This window comes from Aulonocara stuartgranti, assembly GCF_965226115.1.
Source record: "Aulonocara stuartgranti genome assembly, chromosome: 6".
NCBI classification, from domain to species: domain Eukaryota; kingdom Metazoa; phylum Chordata; class Actinopteri; order Cichliformes; family Cichlidae; genus Aulonocara; species Aulonocara stuartgranti.
This window is the reverse complement of record NC_138944.1, coordinates 29,177,257-29,197,127: the sequence shown is the minus strand read 5'-3', so window position 1 is coordinate 29,197,127 and position 19,871 is coordinate 29,177,257. Positions and strand designations below refer to the sequence as shown.

Genomic DNA, 19,871 nt, shown 5'->3' with positions numbered 1-19,871 from the left:
TCCAGTCCTGCTACTTTTACTTAGTGTCAGTAAGTAAATACTTCTAAAACTGCTGGTGGCACAGTATTTCCAAGTGGGAAGTGACTAAATACATTAAACTCTACTTAATTTTAAGATAAATGTTTCATTTCAGGCCAAGATATTTACACAGCACTTTAGTAATAATAGGCTAGTAATAATATAATAATGCATAAGCTTTCAAGTTGAGTATTAAGATTTTACAGTGTAAAAATAGTCTTCTAATATATTTGCCCCCTGTCCAGATTAATCCTGTGTGGCCTTGGCAGGCAGTTGTATATCAAACAGTAACTTCCCACACCTTGATCTTCTTCAGCAGTAAAAAGCAACCCACACTTTGATTCGTAATATAATCGCTTAGTCACAGGGGATATTTCACTTCATTTGTGTGCGATTCTTTTTACTGAGGTGAGATTTGAATGCAGGAATTTTTCACTGTTGTACTGGCAGTGTCAGCATGTAAATCGAGAGTTGAAGAAGGTACGGAGGAGCATTTGGAAATGTGTAATAAAATAGAAATTGGCTGGGTTTTAAACTTTCTTTGCAGAAACGTAGGCAAATGCATGTAATAAAAGTCCTTTACACTCCAGTTACACCACTCTGATTTCATATGCTCATATGGGGAGAGGGCTAAGTCCTTGTGTCAGTACTGCTCTGTTGGGCTCTTTTCAGGGCCAGGCATGTTTTAATGAGAGAAACTGCAAGCTGCGATTACCAAAAATTGTACGCAGAGTTCTCAGAGTTTTGACAGCCAACAGGCCCGTGAATCACAGTACAGGTTGGGCAGGTACACACATGAATACATCCAGGTTATTCTTGTGTGGGTGTGTCAGCTCCCTCAAACAAACTGCTGCTAGGCATTTCGACTATTTATTTTGTTCCAGCCTTGCTGTAGTCAACAGTTCATGGACATCCAGAGACTGGATTAGATGAGTCTTCATCATGCCACCAACTAAACTTACAGTAGTAAAACAGTGTCCTTTAAATTAGTAACTAACATCTGTCTCACATTGATTAATGCAGAAAAAAAAACCTTAGAAGAGGCGAAAGATCAGATATTACATTTGCATGTCATTCATTTACTGGAATAAAAATGAAACTGATGAGCAAAGCAAAATGAGCACAGAGCTCATTTGAAATTTAAATCAAAGAACCCAGACACATTGGCCTTCTCAACTAGGTCACAGAGTAAACAAGATACACAACTGCCTATTTTGCATCTGGTTTGACAGAAAAAAGGAGCAAAAAAAGAAGGTCAATAGTCATTCTAGACATGTTGTGACAGCAATGATCTTTTTTGATCATCCGGAAAGCGAGTCCTGAAAAAACAAAACAAAAAAACAAAACAAAAAAACCCTAAAATTCCAGTGACGATTATAAAAGAAACAAAAACATCAAAGATAACTTGACACTGACCTTTGTAGTTATAATACAACTAGGAAAGCATGCCCTGTAATACTCCAGGGAGGGAGAGAGAAAAGGAACATATCTAAGAAAAAGTGCACAAGCATTTGATTCCAAACCATCTGTTTAAACCATACAAACGCGACCACTGGCAACACAAATGCAGTAAGTGTTGATTCCTTTCCATCATCTACTTGGAGCTCTCGGTTTTCATGCAAACAGGTGTCCCAAAACTTTGGCTGCTAGCTTGTGCTCATCACAGGACCCTGTCAGCCCTCACAGCCACTAATGGCGTTTCAGACTCTTCTCTGGTTGCACCAAAGTAACATATCCACTGATGAAGTCCATCTGCCACCGCAAAGTCACTGACATCTGTCCTTATTCAAAATCCACCCGAGGGCGCGAGTAGAGCGTCTGGTGCTTTTATTTTCACTGAAACCCACAGCACAGGAATTAGAAATGCAGAGACCAGGTAGGTAGGTGTCAGAGGCCGAAACACATTACTCCATCGCTGCGTCCATGACATGCTGGCAGTCAGTCCATGTAGTCGAAATCCTCCGGGATACCAAAGGCTTTATCAATGCGGCTGTTATCAAAGGCAAACTTCTTCTTTGTCCACGACTTTATGGCGAAAACATTGTCTGAGAACAAGAGTAAAAAAGAAACATTAAACACATGAAATATAAATGAAATCTCAATTTACAAATATATACTGTACATTTACAGCAAAAGGAATCTGGACTGCTCATTCAGAAGCAAGGAGAAAGCCGGGTTACTATGACTGGTTAGTGCGTCAGATTTAGATTATCTGTTTTCCCAGTTTTGTGAATATCATGTAAATTTAGGAAACACAAACTGCCATTAACAGTCATTTGACATTTCACATCCAGCATTAACAATTTCAAATTCTTTAATGATGTATGTGTGTAATCCATATATAATATAATATATAATAATCCATTTAACTACCTCAAATTAAATACATCTTGATGTTTTATGGTGGTGAATTCACCCTAACAGCCTCATGTGAAAATAGTTTAAAAAAAGAAAACATTTTATATATACCTGCGTCCTATTCTTAAATAATAGCAATAAAAATAACAGTTTGACTAAAAACAAAATGTCTATTTCAGGAAAACCTTTTAGCAGCTGAAGCTCTGAAGTCTCCAGTTTCAAAAGCAGAACAACTTCCTGCAGACTAACAACTGATCAGGAGCTTAAGCCAATGAACGTTGGCTTGCACTTTTAGCGATGCCTTTCACTTCACTTCTGGAGGATTAGTTTTTACTGTTCTCCAGTTTTGATATGACAAGCGATTAAATGTGTCGAGGCTTGTGTGGGAAGTCGCAGACAATCCATGAGCAGGCCAACATACAGCAGCAGTGTTTTAAAAACAAACAAGGTGCGCAAAGTTGCAGCTGCTTTTTCCATGAAACCTTCAAAATTTGGCTTTGTTGTGTTGATTTGAGTGTTTAGCCACAAACCCTGACCAGACCTGGTAAAATAGTAACATTCGCTCTAACGGCATAACATGAGAACTTTATAGCTCGTAGTAAAAGACGTTACTGTGCAAATTCAACAGCTGCGCTACGAGGAAACACTTATGCATGTTTGTTTCATACTGTCCAGCTCAGAAAAGAGAAGTACTAATTGTGAATGAGGCAGAAATGACTCACTTTTTTTTTTTAACTGAGCTTCCTTCCATGAAAGCAAAGCAAAAGCTCTCCAACCAAAACTGACAACACCACTCTGTTGACCTGCAGCAGGCAATGTTGATCTAAAGAGTCAAAAGACCACAGGCATCGATGGCTACCATGATCCCTAAAGGTCAGCTGTGTCCAAGGTTACCACTCAAGTCAACAAACGTACACACAGAGCATAAGCGCGGACTACTTAGAGTGACAGCTGGACTAGAGAGCGCCTTCACAGATTTCACTTTAATGCGCTTTCACGTGCATTAAACAGCAATCAGAGATAAAGTCCGACTGCTGTCATCCAGCTGCTTTTTTTTTTTGGACTAACCAGAAATTTCAAACAGGAAACAGTAAACCAAGGTCAATCAACAGTCAGTAGTCCAAAATCCACAAATAGTGACTACAAAATAAAACAACTCTCACTTTATAAACAAGCGCTACAACCAGACATTGGGCATTTTATGTTCCTGCAGCTTAAATCCAGACCATTACATGTCTATATATATTTAAAAAGAAGAAAGAAAAGAAATTAGCAGACTCACCTGTCCATCTGGAAACAGCTTCTTTTGCTATAACATTTGATTTTTCTGCAAAATAAAATTTTGGATTAGTATGTGCATCCAACTAGTCAGTAACCACTTATATAGAGATACAAGATAAGCGAGCCCCGGTGCAAAAGCACACAGGTTTGCAGCTGGAAAGCATTTAAACGTTTTTTTCAAGGCATCTACTGAACACCCAACGAAGTCATTACAATAACATCACTCCAAGTTTTGCTTCAGCATGTCATTAAAAGTGTCATGTTTGCACTGTTGCTGCAGCTGCTGCTGAGGTGTGTTGTTTGCGCTCAGTACATTTAATAACCTTTGTAACATGTTTTGAATGCTATTTCCTATGATTTGTTTCTCATGACGTTTGGTGTTTGCAAGCAAGGCTCACACACTGCAAATACAAAATGCTTAATGTGAAAACGTCACGGAGGAAGTCTAGTAGATTATATAAAACTGGGAAAAACGCTGGAAAAAAAAGAAAAGAAAAAAAGAAGAAGAGGAAAATAAGCTTGCAACACAAGCACAAATGAAGGCTGGCAACAAACCATCCCCTCTGAGGAGGAAGTGGTGGTCAGGGATGTGATGGTTGCGTGGCCACAGCTGTGCTGTATGACTAAGTGGCGGTATCCTATTAAATTAAAGTGGACACTAACCTACTCATCCCCTACAGCTACAGCGGCGCTTGAAAGAGCGCTTTATACTGTAAAAAAGTAGAACGGAGCTGAACAATATGTTCCCACTGGACAGCACTCAGAGAGAAGTTTACATTAAGCATAAAAACACAGATGACATCAAGTTTCCACTCCCCTGGAATAATCACAGCATATTCAAGTAGTACAAAAAATAATGATAACCTTTTTCACAGACATTAATCTGGCTGCTGTATGAGTGTGAACTGTTCTACAACAGGCTTGAATCCAGCACAAATTATCTCAGTCCAACAGCTCTGGATAGTTTCTCTCCGATCTGAGTTTCTCTTCCTTCTGGAAGCTTGAAAAGGTTCAGTACCAGTAAAATATCTGTTTGGATCACCAGAACAAACACTGCTCGTGAGGACCATTTCAACACTTAACTGATATTGCGTAAAAATAAAATTGAATTTCTCCAGAAACAAATCTGAGAAGAAAGTGAATTAATTCAACAATCGCTGACTCAAAGTTGGAGAACCTGATTTCACTTTATGGTTAAAAGTGTGTAGCTAAACGAAACACAGCTGCTGGGTGCAAGGTAGAAACGTTTCACGCATCGACTGACATGGTTCACAGACGCACCACTTTTTATTTTCTTAAATACTTAACTTATTTTTCTTTATCTGGCAGGACCCCTGCTCACTAATCAACAGAAAAAAGTTAACTGTAGATAAACAAGGTAAAGTAATAGAATTTTTTATCACCCTTGTCTGGATATTAAGATGGGACCCTAATGCCAAATAATACATAAAATGTTTAACAGAAAAGATGATCCCCCCAAAATCTTCTTTGTTAAAAAGAAATAAAAATCAGATTTTTAATCACCTATAAGCCCACTAATAAATCTGTACTTGTCTGACTTCCTGTTACTGTGGTTATATATAAAAATGCTGATTTCTTTGCCTTTACTCTGTCTTGTGGTTTGCAAAGCAGGTTACTTGCAAACTGAACAAAATGAACACACCGATTAAATCCACCCCCACGTCTGGTTAGCTGTGGTGCGTCCTCTGCTGCATGTGGTGCAGATTATAAACGATGGAGCTGGAGCTGCTAGCACACCGATACCCTAAATATCTGTTAGGCTGACATTAATCATTAATATTGGCCTATTTAAATACAGTCTGGGCTCAATTACACTGGAATGGTTTCTGTTGGGCTATTTAATGGTTTCATTCAAAACTTATTGGTATCTATGGGTGTGGCAACCATTGTTTAACATGCAGAGACAAGAAGGCACGAAAGCTTTGTTTTTAGCCAAGTTGCATTTATTGTTAGTACCTAGTGTTTGTTAGTGTTTCTGTCACTTGGCTGCTAGCTTGGTAAATATGTGGAAAGGCATGTTGTGTTTAGGTAAGTCGTGCTGAAGTTAATGGGGCAAACTTACTTCTGGTACTTCAGCATTCTTGTACATCGCCCGACTTCCTTTATAATTTCTAACTTTGCAAGTCAACTAATTTTCCTTATTCCTACAACTCCTTTACTACAAATCAAAAAAAAGAAAGAAAGAAAGAAAAAAGGCAAATAATGGTTCACAGGTGAATAATAATCCTGTCAATAACAGCATGGGCAACGCCCTTGAAGACATCTAATGAGCCTACATGTGCATAGCTATCACACATGCAGGAACAAGTCTGAGCTCATTCTGCAAGTTCAGTCTGATACCTCTTGAGCAGCAGACATTACATAATATCATACAGCTGGATACTGCTCTCGAGCTTTGCTGATGGTTATCTGTTAACAAAGCTCTCTGTGTGGCAAACCTGGCAGTAAAAGACAAAATAGGATCTGTAGACATGTGGCAACAGTAAAAGTAGAAAAAAATAATTTAACTGTAATGGCGAGCTAGTTTGCTCTCAGTCCGCCTGCTGAACTGTTTTGTGTCAACATCACTGTGATCTGTGTGAGATGCACTCATAATGATCCATCTACAAAGAGTTCAGATAACTGGCCTTACTCCATCCTCCTTCAAATGCACCACTGATGGTATAACTCTTGTTTTACATATTAAAATATAAATAATATTTATTGCTCCCAAAGCAGGTAAAATATCATTTAAGGAGGAACTATGTGCTAAAACCTGTGTTGTAAACACAATCCTAGTCATTTATGAACAAAGTGACTTTCTCAGCAACATTTAAACTGCTTGTTTTATCCTGATTAACTTTGTCTTTCTGCTCAGATTTGAAAATTTGACTCAGCTTCAGTTGAAATCATTTGGGCATTGTAACGCAACATACCAGGGGTGACACCATGGTCCATTTCATACACTACCCAAAATAAGGTTTCTAAACCAGCATGTGAAGGCGAGCAAACCCACAACGTGGTTGTGTTGCCTCTTTACAAACAACTCCAGACTCCCTGTGCTTTGAAGAGAGTCCGAGAACTCATGAAGTTCAATTTTGCTGGTTTTGAGATGTGAAAGTACTGTACAACCATTTTCAAGCACCGACTGCAGTGCTGCTGATCTGAGTAAAATCAAACAAGGAGGTGTTTTTGTCCTTTAAATAAAACAAGGACAAGATTTTTAAAAGCTGCCTAGTTTAAAACAATTTGTAAGTTTTGGAAAACACCTCAAACTCAGACACTGAAAATGTGGACTGAACAAATGATGCAACACTGTTGCCTGTCAGAATATGTTGGGAAGGCTTAACCATAACACTGAGATTATCATAGAGCAATGGGACAGTAACGGTGAGTTCATATCCAAAGACAAAATGAAAACATAGCTTGATATGAAGCGGACAGCATGTACTGACATCTGGCAAATGAATATTACCCAATAATAAAGTACAAATTGCCTCATATACCTCAGTCTGTATCAGCACCTTTGACCTGCCGTGTCTTGATGTTTTTAAAAATAACTCAATAAAAATTCTCAATTATAAGCAAAACAAAGAATTGTTACTTTTCAAACACACAAATTTTGCTTCAACATTGACCATAGTTTGGCTCCACTGTAAAACGGCTGCAAATTCGACATTTTAGGTTACGTGCAATGGCAGCAATGATGCCTCTCCATCTCATTTCAGGTAGACTGGTCATAAGTAATGTGCACGGTCATGTGGCCATCAGTACACCACAGTGTTGTCACAGTGGAGTGGAAAAAAAAAAAAAAACTGGTAATCTGGGAGGTGCAGGTAAACAGCCCAGATATTTGTCTGACACCACCACCAGTCACATGAGCAGATAAAGGAACACACCTCCCATATTGCAGGTCAGCTGTAGCATGAAAACAAAGCACTGTCAGATTTTTGCAATACTATCAATAGCTGTGTCTGTTTGTGGTTCCCTTATGTAAGGGGTGTGCAACAGCCAGCAAAGGACTCCAAGGCCTTCATATTTTAAAAGCTTTTTAATACCAGCCCTGTGAGCTGACAGCTCGGAGGTAATAAGGTTCATTTGGCTGCAATAAAAACTTTCAGACTTCTGCGTCCGCAAGAAGAGTTACACTTTTCAAACTTACCTAACTGCAACAACTTAACCAGTCTGAGGTTCATATCTAAGAACGTATATCCTGAAAGCAAGGTGAGTGGCCACTTGTGACCATTTTTCACTTCCTGAGTCTCTTAATTTGAACCGTGAGAATGTTTGACCCTGCAGCTTGACATGTTTGCTCTCAGCAGTACACTCACTGGTGTCTCGCGCAGCAGGTACACACCCAACAACCTTGTTTAAGCTACTTGGCACAGTAAGATTAGCTGAACCCAACCGTGGTAGCTGCTGAAGAACGTCCTTTGCAAACAATAGAAAGTTGGTTAGTAATAATGCGGGTGTTTTTCCTTCTACATTAATCATGAATGCAGTTAAGCACCACCTGACGAGCACAAAGGACCTGCTTTGACCTGTCTTCATTGTCAAAAGGAAATACTTCCCTTTAGCTCTGCAAACCTGATACCAGTGAGGTTAGTGAAACACAGAAATAAAGATTTAAGCTAATTGCCAGTCTGAGGAGCAGCAAGTATTTCCAGTTTTAGTCTACAGAGACCAACAAAATAAAAAACTAAAAAAACTAAATGGAGCCAGCAACTACAGTAATGTTGGCAACAAAGACATGGAGAGTACAACTGTTTATATTTTATTTTTTTTTAAATTGTTGCAAGTGTACACAAGCACACCTACAAAAGTTCCACTGCAATGAGATGATCAACTGCACTCATTTCGCCTGGGAGGTTTTAATGTTATGGCTGATTGGCACATTTCCCAGGTCACTATTTAATCTTTTCTTAGAAATTTTCCCAACATCTGTTAAATGCATTTGAATGCACCTTATTTAGGGCTATCAGTAGATGGGTTAGGAGGACATTTCAAGGCTGGGAAATCCCACTTATAACATTGACTTGATGCTATTGACAAATGCCAACTGCAGTGCAGCACTGATGACCAGAGGTGCTTTCTGCCACCGTTTCCATTAATGTAGCTGTCTCTGTGCTGAACAGATGAACATTTTTTATATCTGCCAACTGCACCGGAGTCTTCTTTGTATCTCCACGATGCCTGACACCGCGTGGGAGGCTTCGCTGAAACAATACGGCTCCTACGGCACAATTTTGAGTTTATTATCTGGTGTGAAACCATTTATCCACATTAGGCTGAACGCTACAGAAGCTGCTCGGATGCATATGCGTCTTGGATGATACCCAACTCCTTTTAATAAGAGATCCTCGCTGGATGCAAAACAGTGCCATCTGCATTCATAAGCCCTGTGATGCTAGGAAGCAGCATCTGATTGAATCTTGTTAAATAAACATTAATTTAATAACCACACATGTGCTGGACTTGGTCGAAACATGCTTTACACTTTATATTCCTGTGTTAACTTAACATCTAGTGATGTAACAGTTTGTAATCCCACAGATTAGAAAAATCCAACTTCTTTTATGATGTAAAACAATCCAACAGCTATAAAGCTTGTGATAAAATATTTAAAGACAAATACAGAACAAAGTACAGCAGCAGCCTATTATGACTAACATCAAATATGACTTCGCCAGCATAGGTCAGATTCACTTTGGATATTTAAAGCTTCACACGGGGCTCCATGCCTCCCATGAGTAACTGTAGGTGATACGATTGATGCAATAATTTAAAAGTGACCTTTTTTGAGAAACCAGTAGGTCTGCAGCTGTACTCACTCATCTCCTCGACGACCTCGGGGTCACACTCTCTGTACTTCTCCAGCTCGGCCTGCAGCTGTGTGCGCTCCTCTCTCAGAGCCTGCAGCTCCTTCAGCAGAGAGCTTCTTTCCTTCTGCAAAGACAAACAGCGATTTCACATGCTCAGTGCATTAAAGGGATGATATTCATTTTATTTCACTGGTTTAAGTTTGACCTTTGTATACTTACTGTATCCTGGCGCCCCACTTTCGCTTTTTCGACCGCTTTCTCTAGGGATGCTTTCCGCTGCTTTGCTTCAGAGATCTTTAAAGTACAACAGCATCACGTTAAAGCTTTTCTTACAGTACTAATCAGCAGATAACTGAGATTTTCCTGAATTGTGATATAAATAAACAGTAAAGCCACTTCTGCTGTTAACAACATTGATGTTTCTACTGATAAGTGCTGCAATATTTACTGAGACCGCCCAATAATATGCTGAAACAACTCAACACTGGAGCCCTTGTAAGTGATTAATACAATAAATACAATCACAAAATCTTAATGGTACACAAATGCTTACCCGTACTAAACTCTTAGCCAATTACAGTGCTGTTAACTTAACAGTTCAATCATATGATATAATTAATGTGGCTGCAAAAGGGAGCTGGCTTTTATTCTAACTTTTAATTGCACCTCATCCTTTTCCACACAGTGGACACTTGACTCTCGTCCTTCCACTCAAAACATCAAGCATTGCTGCAAAATCTGTCTGATGATCTCAGTGACCAAATGCTGTGATATCGCATAAACAGCGCTATATTGTCACCACATGCGGTACAACCAAACATCGTCATTATTTAGTGAGCGCTTGCTGCTTAAGATCTGTCCCAGAAATCTGGTGGCTAATGTTCTCTGAGGAGCCGCCACCCTCACACCATCTGTCAGCCGTGAAACAGTCGAGGGAAGTGGGTCATCAATGAGGACGACACGGTGGTGAACACAAATCTCACATAAATGAATACCATGATTTTTATTATTAGCTACAACTGGGGATCATTTTTAAATGTGGATTTTTTTTAAATGACATAGCTGACAAAAGAAAACATACATAATAGTGATACTAACTATTAAAAGGCATTTTTATTGCTATTTCTTACCATCTAAATGAACCAGGATTGGTGATATGGGACAGATACAGTGGGGCAAAAAAGTATTTAGTCAGCCACCGATTGTGCAAGTTCCCCCACTTAAAATGATGACAGAGGTCAGTAATTTGGACCAGAGGTACACTTCAACTGTGAGAGACAGAATGTGAAAAAAAAATCCATGAATCCACATGGTAGGATTTGTAAAGAATTTATTCGTAAATTAGGGTGGAAAATAAGTATTTGGTCACCTCAAACAAGGAAAATCTCTGGCTCTCACAGACCTGTAACGTCCTCTGTAAGAAGCTTTTCTGTCCCCCACTCGTTACCTGTATGAATGGCACCTGTTTGAACTCATCATCTGTATAAAAGACACCTGTCCACAGCCTCAAACAGTCAGACTCCAAACTCCGCCATGGCCAAGACCAAAGAGCTTTCGAAGGACACCAGGAAAAGTATTGTAGACCTGCACCAGACTGGGAAGAGTGAATCTACAATAGGCAAGCAGCTTGGTGTGAAAAAATCAACTGTGGGAGCAATCATCAGAAAATGGAAGACATACAAGACCACTGATAATCTCCCTCGATCTGGGGCTCCACGCAAGATCTCATCCCGTGGGGTCAAAATGATCATGAGAACGGTGAGCAAAGATCCCAGAACCACACGGGGGGACCTGGTGAATGACCTGCAGAGAGCTGGGACCAAAGTAACAAAGGTCACCATCAGTAACACACTACAACGGCAGGGAATCAAATCTCGCAGTGCCAGACGTGTTCCGCTGCTGAAGCCAGTGCATGTCCAGGCCCGTCTGAAGTTTGCCAGAGAGCACATGGATGATACAGCAGAGGATTGGGAGAATGTCATGTGGTCAGATGAAACCAAAGTAGAACTTTTTGGTATAAACTCAACTCGTCGTGTTTGGAGGAAGAAGAATACTGAGTTGCGTCCCAAGAACACCATACCTACTGTGAAGCATGGGGGTGGAAACATCATGCTATGGGGCTGTTTTTCTGCCAAGGGGACAGGACGACTGATCCGTGTTAAGGACAGAATGAATGGGGCAATGTATCGTGAGATTTTGTCTTCCAACATGACAATGATCCAAAACACACCGCCCGGGCAACAAAGGAATGGCTCCGTAAGAAGCATTTGAAAGTCCTGGAGTGGCCTAGCCAGTCTCCAGACCTCAACCCCATAGAAAATCTGTGGCGGGAGTTGAAAGTCCGTGTTGCTCGGCGACAGCCCCAAAACATCACTGCTCTCGAGAAGATCTGCATGGAGGAATGGGCCAAAATACCAGCTACTGTGTGTGCAAACCTGGTAAAGACCTATAGTAAACGTTTGACCTCTGTTATTGCCAACAAAGGTTATGTTACAAAGTATTGAATTGTATTTTTGTTATTGACCAAATACTTATTTTCCACCCTGATTTACGAATAAATTCTTTACAAATCCTACCATGTGGATTCATGGATTTTTTTTTTCACATTCTGTCTCTCACAGTTGAAGTGTACCTCTGGTGCAAATTACTGACCTCTGTCATCATTTTAGGTGGGGGAACTTGCACAATCGGTGGCTGACTAAATACTTTTTTGCCCCACTGTACATCAAAAAATATCTGAGTTAAAATTTCAGACTTTAATTGGTTTTGAGATATTCGTGTCCACAAATTGCCTCAGATTTCAATGTGCAAAGAAAATTGCCTGAAAGTGGGTCAATGGACCATTAAAAAAAAACAAAAAAAACAAGACACCTATATCTTGAAATGTATAAGACATAAAGCTACAATCATTATATATGTGCAAATATATTTGGACCATAAGATTTGTATTCAAGCCAGAGACAGTCGAGCAGAAAAAGTTCTAAAAACGTAGCTGATTTGCGATGGAATGACCTACAACTAAGATATAAAACAAACTCTGACAAGCTTCCTGTTTAATCAGCAGCTCATTTGCATTTTCTTCCCATTTCTTTTTTGACCCTCTATTAGCAGAAGTGTCTTCCAGGCACTGTTGACCTCATGTGTTGACCTTATTACTGTAAACTGCGAGGGAGAAGTACCCAAGTATCATCCTGTGAAACCAAAATCACCCCTTCTCATTTTTTGCTGTGGCGCTTATGCTTGCTGCAACCTTTAATTGGAAATCAGACTAGAAGGGACTGAGCTCACCTGTTTTTGCAGCTCCTCCAGTTTGTGGTTGCGAGCGTGTAAGGCTTTACTGGGAAAGGCCCAGTAATAGTTGGATGTACCTACTCTCTCACAGTCCACCATGTTATCATCGACAAGGCTCTGCAGCACGTCCTTCACAGTCATGGGAGCTGAAATCAGCAGAGCACAAACATTAACATGGTGTTTATTTCTCCAGCGCTCAACTGCACGCCCGTGGAGTTGATGCCATTTGGGTACGATGCTTTCTCCTGATTTAAAACTGAGTTATGGCCGGTACAAGCTAGGCAGTCTGTAGCCTTTATATCTGTAAATATAAAACGCATCTGATGCTGGGATTGACAGTGCACTCTGCAGAGGACTTAGAAGCCAAGTCATCATAAGGTCTCACTTTTTACTGCTGGAAATGTATGCTGCTCAAATTACAAAACTCAAACCCACACATCTGCAGCCTATCTGGCTGTTTCATACAGATCTGAGTGAACGCTGCATGAGAGGATGTAACAGAGCACAAGCTACATCTTGAACAGTGTCAGCGGTGAAATGTGCTCCTCCTACACGCTTTGCTCCACTGTTTAACTGAAAGAGCTTATCTGCTGAGAGGATGTGGACCCAGCAGCAGAAAGAATTGGATGGAAAACAGGGAACACTCTGGATGAATTAACCAAAGTCCATAAGTGCTCGTTTCTCTTTTTTTCATCTATAAGATTCAAGCAGCTTCATCTTATTCTGACTCCTATGTATGTTATTACCGCTCTTCCCCCCCCATTCAACTAGCCCCTTTTGTCACATTTCCAACCCTTCTACAGGAAAGCGTCCCCCACAATGTAAATCTCTTATTGCCCCTTCCCCCCATCACGCAATAACAGGGGTCAGAAACATGTGCTTTTAATCATGGCAACGAGATCCAGTTTCTTTAGATTAATGTTGTGTCCATTTCAAAACAGAATCTCTCCTTTGTTCAGTCAAACACGCTCAAGAATTTCATTCTTCAAGACGATTTAGCACCTAAAAATCTAATTTGGTATTATTAGAAATTTTGCCTCAACCATCAGAAAGTCGGGCTGCAGAACCAAAAGCTTCCAAAAGCCTCTGAACTAAATGATTTCTGCTACTGATAGGTTTGGTTCTGCTTACACACACTAAAGATGGCAATAGCCCCGTCCTGGTTGCCATGGCAATTCTGTAAGCATGTCACCACAATGTTTTTAAGAATTCATAAATGTGCAGTGCACGCTGATGCTGTTTGTCCTTATGGTATTTAATTATCTCCATCTATTTGTCATTTTTCTGTCATACTCTAATTCTCCTTTCCATTAATCATGCCTGGACCAACACACTGGTCAGTTTTCTATAATTTCAGATATCAGTCATGCACTAATAACATTTACGGGTCACTTACAAGACTCAATTTAATTCAATTTTATATATATATATATATAGCACTAAATCACAACAACGGTCACCTCAAGGTAAGGTAAAGACTCTACAATAATACAGAGAAAACACAAGAGGAAGCATTTGGCGACAGTGGGAAGGAAAAACTCCCTTTCGACAGGAAGAAACAGGACAAAAGACACACTGTGGAAAAGGGACAGATAATAATAATAACTACTGACTACATGCAGAGTGGTGTGTAAACGCAATGAAGGAAAAAAAGATCAGTGAAGAAGAAACACAAATTGCATCATGGAGAGCCTAAACCTACTGCAGCGTAACTAAGGGAGGATTCTGGGTCACCTGATCCATCCCAATCAATACACTTTATTAAAAAGGAAATTTTTAAGCATAATGATTATGAAGTAACATTAATGCAGAGACAGGCACAAGATCTGTTTGTGCATGCCTCTTGTGCATCATTGTGAGTTGCTCAGCTCACTTTAAAAAAAAAAAAAAAAGAAGAAGACGACGACAATGAAGAAGAAGAAGAAGAAGAGCCCACTAACTAACACTTTGGTGTGAGACACCCGCTTTCGACCCATCTCACTCTGCCTAAACTAACCACACACGCATTAAGAAGAAGTCTCAAAGTGAGACCTTCATGGGGAAATAAATATGATACAAATTGGCAAAAGTCAGGCTTTGTCTACATTCAACACACAGACTGAGAGAGAGAGAGAGAGAGAGAGAGAGAGAGAGATGCTCTTATATAACTATCATTAGCTTACAGCTTTAAGTGTTTAAGGTGCTAACTAAAAATAAAGACAAGATGATAGTTTATTAAATTTTAATGAAATTTGCAGATTGTTTCGGTGAAGTTTAATAAACTCCTTGCTATCTAAAATATAACAGGACATCTCACACTTCTGATAATCAGCTGTCTGCTTGACGTTTATTCAGCTGTGTAAAAACTATAACTTTAATCTCAGACAAACCGATTTACTCAGGAACAAATAAAATACAAAAAAAAAAAAGCCAAACAACAACATTTTTAATTTATCTAAGTGACTCATATATATTTAACCCGAGTAGCGAAAGACGGCGGTGGGTTAGAAAACAATTTGCCAGGAGTCCGGTGTTCTCACGGCGCTAGTGACCTAGCCCCCGGCTAGCTATCGAGCTGGTGGGTAACAGACGTCTCCGAAAACGTCGGAGCGCTTTTGAAAATATGTGGTGTCCTGATAAACTGAGCCGATATTTGAGGTTTACACAGCTACATTCTCGCCTGAAAATACGTTAAATGTTTATTTTCTGACCCAGAAAGAATAATAAGAGTAACATTAAGGTCGTGTCCAAATTCATGGGCTGCATTCTCCTGAGGACCCGGCCTTCGCGGTCTACGTGGGCCGGGTCCTCAGAAGATCGGGTAGGCCGGAAGTAAACGGCCGTGAAATTGGACGGTCTAGCCTTCTGATTAGCGTCACCGCTGTCTCGGTGGAGTTTAATAAACTCAGCCGTCTGCTCCTTGCTGTCTAAAATATAACAGGACACTGGAGTAAACTCTCGGCCATCTCACACTTCTGTTTAATCAGTTTTCTGTTTGACGTTTAGTCAGCTGTGTAAAAACCAAGGAGGAACCCACCCTGGGGATTAATAAAGTTTTATTTTATCTAATCTAATAACTTTAATCTCAGCCAAACCGATTTACTCACGAACAAACAAAACACTGAAAAAAGCCCAACAATAACATTTTTAGGTTGTCTAAGTGACTTATATATTACGTTTGTCACGGCCGGGCGGGTTACACACAGTAATTCGGCGTGCCCGTGTGGCGTGTTGGCTAGACCCAAGCGCGGCGAAGGCTAGCGGTGGGTTTGGAGCAGGCACGCAGTTATTCTAGTAACGATCAGTGCACGAAGCGTGGCTTCGGAACGGTCGTTACCGACAGAGAGCGAGCGGAGCCGGGAAGAGAAAAAGGATTGAAGGGATAATCACTCACGGTTGCTGAATCAGGCGGAGACTGACGTCGGCAGAGTTTCGGAGCTCCTGACACGAAGAGAATGATGTCTGGCGTCTCTCTTTTAACCCCGGCCCCGTGATCAGCTGATCACAGCTGATCACCGGCTGACAACGTTTAACCCGAGCAGCGAAAGTCCGCGGTGATCTGAAAATGATGTGCCGGGAGTTGTGCCATTCTCGGCCGCATCAGTAACCCTCGAGCTCCCGGCTAGCTATCGAGCTGGTGGGTAGCAGACGTCTCCGAAAACGTCGAAGCACTTTAGCAAAGATGCGATATCTTGATAAACCGAGCAGATATTTGATGTTTACACAGCTACTTTCTCGCCTGAAAATATGTTAAAAGTTTATTTTGTGACCCAGAAAGATTAATAAGAGTAATTTTAAAACTTAGTAGCGGCCGCCATTAGCCGGAAACTGGAGCTTGGCTGGGCCGCGCTATGAATTCTGGGATATGGTGGGCCACGAAGGACACACCCGACCCATCCTTCAAATTCGGAAAAAGGAGCACGCATTTGTCGGCTGCATTCGGAGGGGTCTACGAATTTGGACAGCCTTCGGCGCGTCGCTGTGACGTAATCGGTCTACAAATGCGGCCTCAGGAGAATGCAGCCCATGAATTTGGACACGACAAAAAACTAACTAGCTGCCGCCATTGTTGGAAACTAAGCTGGGCCGCGCTATGATTTCTGGGACACAGCGGCTCCTTCTTCTTCGGGGTTTAACGGCAGCTGGCATCCTTGTACATGCAGTGCTGCCATCTTCTGTTTCAGTCCGTTATTACACTCTTAAATCCTGCTACTTATTCCTGCGTCTTTTGTGATCTTACAAAGCTTCAAACGACGCGTCGACTATTAAATCAGTCGTCGACGATTTTGATAGTCGACGTAATCGTGACTAGTCGACAAATCGTGGCAGCCCTAATACATATATATACATATACATATATCTATATCTATATATTAGGGGTGCAACGATATTCGTATCGATATTGAACCGTTCGATACAGTGCTTTCGGTTCGGTACGCATATGTATCGAACAATACAAAATTTGTAATTTATTTTATCAACTTTCCTTCTGACGATGCTGTCTGTGTGGAGCGCTCAGTGAATCTGCGTTCGACTACTCCGCCTAGGGTCGACAGTGCAGCCTAGGCGGAGTAGTCGAACGCAGATTCACTGAGCGCTCCACACAGACAGCATCGTCAGAAGGAAGAGCGCAGGGCAAGCTAGCGAGACAGAAGTTAAGCTCTCCTTGTAACATGAACCTCCCCCACCCTCATTCAGATCTGGCGTTTGGAATTATTTTGGTTTTCATGTGACGTACGACCCTGAAGGTAAGCGAGTCATGGACTAAAGTAAAACAGTATGTTGGATGTGCCATGCAATGCTCAATTACATGGGTGGGAACTAGTGTGTTAGCGCAGTTAGCTCGTTAACGTGTTGGCCGTCTAGCCCCATGCACGGGGCGATCGGCGGTAGCTCGTTAACGGAGATTTGCCGTGTTGTGGCGTTAAGGTCATTTCAACGAGATTAACCTGAAAGCACTAGTGGGAACACAACGAATATGACTGCACATTTACACCGACATCATCCTAGTGCAAAGACAAAAACAACAAGCATGCTACTAACTTTAGCAGAGTCATTTAGACAGCTGTTAGCACAGGATTCTCCTTATGCTGCTGAGAATATAGCCCAGAAGAAGCGGATAGTATAGCTTTTATTTTATATATATATATATATATATATATATATATCTGTACTATAAAGTACAGATAGATAGATAGATAGATAGATAGATAGATAGATAGATAGATATCTGTACTTTATAGTACAGCTGGATAGTCAAATATTTCCTTAACAAGACTCATCAGAAATGACAAGAACCTACATTTTGATAAAACAGTAACTGAAGATTTGTTTGTTGCTTCCAGCTGTTTCCTTTTCCTCTGAGTTTATTACAAACCAACATCACAGCAGCAAGATCACCTCATGAGCCATCTGGCTGGATGAAATATGAGGCTATTCTGGTAAGTGGATATATATATACAAACAAAATCAGAAGAAAGTCTGGTCTAGAAAAAATAAGTGTCTTCTAAAAATAGAGTGAAGTCTGAACCAACCTTTAAACTGAACTACTATAACAGAGGACTTCACCCAGTCACACACACAGTTTTTTTTCTAAGCCTGAGCACTTTGACTAATATTGACACACAGAAGCTTCAAATTTTTCACTCACACTCCAATCAGCTAACACTTTGACATCCAGACTAGTGGAGTCAGGGATCGAACCACTGACCTTCCGATTGGAACTGTTGTTCTTTACTCACCTATGCCTTTTGACTTTGGGGCAATCTTCTCAATGTCTTTCAGCTGAAACACATCTTTCTGGGAAGAGAGCACAAAAACATGTTCCAGGATTTAAAAAACAAACAAACAAAATAAAAACTATAATATCACAGAGAAAGAAATTATTTAAAAACTATTACATCTCAAAGAACTGCTTCTGGATGGTAACATAAATAACATTTGCATAAACAGAAAATAAATTGATTTTCTGGATATTTTAGTTTGTGGTTTATCCATGTTAAGGACTGCTTAAGTATCTTATTTTCTGCACTTTTTCATTGCCGATTTAAATGTTGAAATCCAAGTTTCTAACTCTATATTACAGTGCATGAATTTAAACATTGAATCAAACACGTCATCTGCTGCCTGTGGGTGGGGAGTATGTTTAGTCAGGGATGTATTACATCACGCATGTATAATGGTTGAAAATAATCACATAACAGCAATGACCAGTATGAATAATAGGACACACAGTAGGGCAGAGCAGTGGGGATATGGAGGCTGGGTCACCTGCGATGGTAAAACTCACAGAGTCAAAGAAAATCTCCATCATGCGAGTTCTCTTCTCCTCCAGACTTAGTCCTTTCTTCTTTGACTGTAACAGGGGGTTAATGTTATTAATCTATATCTGAGGCACTGAGTTACTAACACTTATTATTTACGAGTAACAAGGAGCCAAAGGTAATAGAGATTAGAAGAATGACCTCTTGAAATCTTTCATCTAAACAAGTTGCTTATATATTCAGTGGTTCACTGTGAAGTAACTAAATGAAATAGACAGCTAGCAGGGGTATGACTGGTCCAATGACAGGTAATGTAAAGTTTGTAGCCGTTTACCAAATGTATGATGTGAAATACTAAATGCTGCTTTGTGAAAGTATCGTTAGCGATAGGGTATAAGCTTTTACTCTTTAACATGCTGCTGTAGCACAATCATTTCCCTTGTGGGATCAATAAAGTAACTGTCTATTTATCTAAGCTATAAGCTAGCTTACAAATGTTAGCAAACAACTACGTAAACGCCGGTGGTCTTTACAGGAGGTATAGCAGGTTAAGGTGCGCTTCTGCTTACCATTTTCGATGTAGAGCTCACCAACAACGACCACTGAGATTAACGTTTTGCCACCTGAGGGTAACACAGGGCTGTTGTAAACTTTTTAATGTAAAGAAGAAAGATTAGGCGACGTATAAGCAGAGCGGGGACGCAGCAGTAGCGAATTTCCCGCGGAAGGCTGTGACGTAGCAATGTTGCGTTTACGGAACTTCAAAACTCACCAAGTCACCAGAAGTTTTTTGTGTGCTTAGAGTTACTGTCTGTTTGATAGAGATTAAATAATTCCAAAATTCTGAATGCATTCAAAA

General features: G+C 40.4%; 1 protein-coding gene across 1 annotated transcript; it reads right to left on the bottom strand.

Annotated features, from left to right (window-relative positions):
- Positions 1-542: 542 nt before the first annotated feature.
- mnd1 (meiotic nuclear divisions 1 homolog) lies at positions 543-19,748 on the bottom strand. Its single transcript, XM_082535356.1, has 8 exons — positions 19,582-19,748; positions 19,039-19,104; positions 18,491-18,548; positions 12,768-12,916; positions 9,699-9,773; positions 9,489-9,603; positions 3,659-3,703; positions 543-2,063 (listed from the first exon to the last, which is right to left on the bottom strand). Exons 1-8 carry the CDS (start codon positions 19,582-19,584, stop codon positions 1,957-1,959), a joined length of 618 nt encoding a protein of 205 aa, XP_082391482.1. The 5' UTR covers positions 19,585-19,748; the 3' UTR covers positions 543-1,956.
- Between the last annotated feature and the right edge of the window lie 123 nt (positions 19,749-19,871).

Excerpts from the sequence above, each read along its gene's own strand:
- mnd1 (XM_082535356.1), bottom strand. Across the intron at positions 9,774-12,767 it reads TGGAGGAGCTGCAAAAACAG|ATCTCTGAAGCAAAGCAGCG; the intron begins GTGAGCTCAGTC and ends TGTACTTTAAAG. Across the intron at positions 3,704-9,488 it reads CGAGGTCGTCGAGGAGATGA|AAAAATCAAATGTTATAGCA; the intron begins GTGAGTACAGCT and ends TTTATTTTGCAG.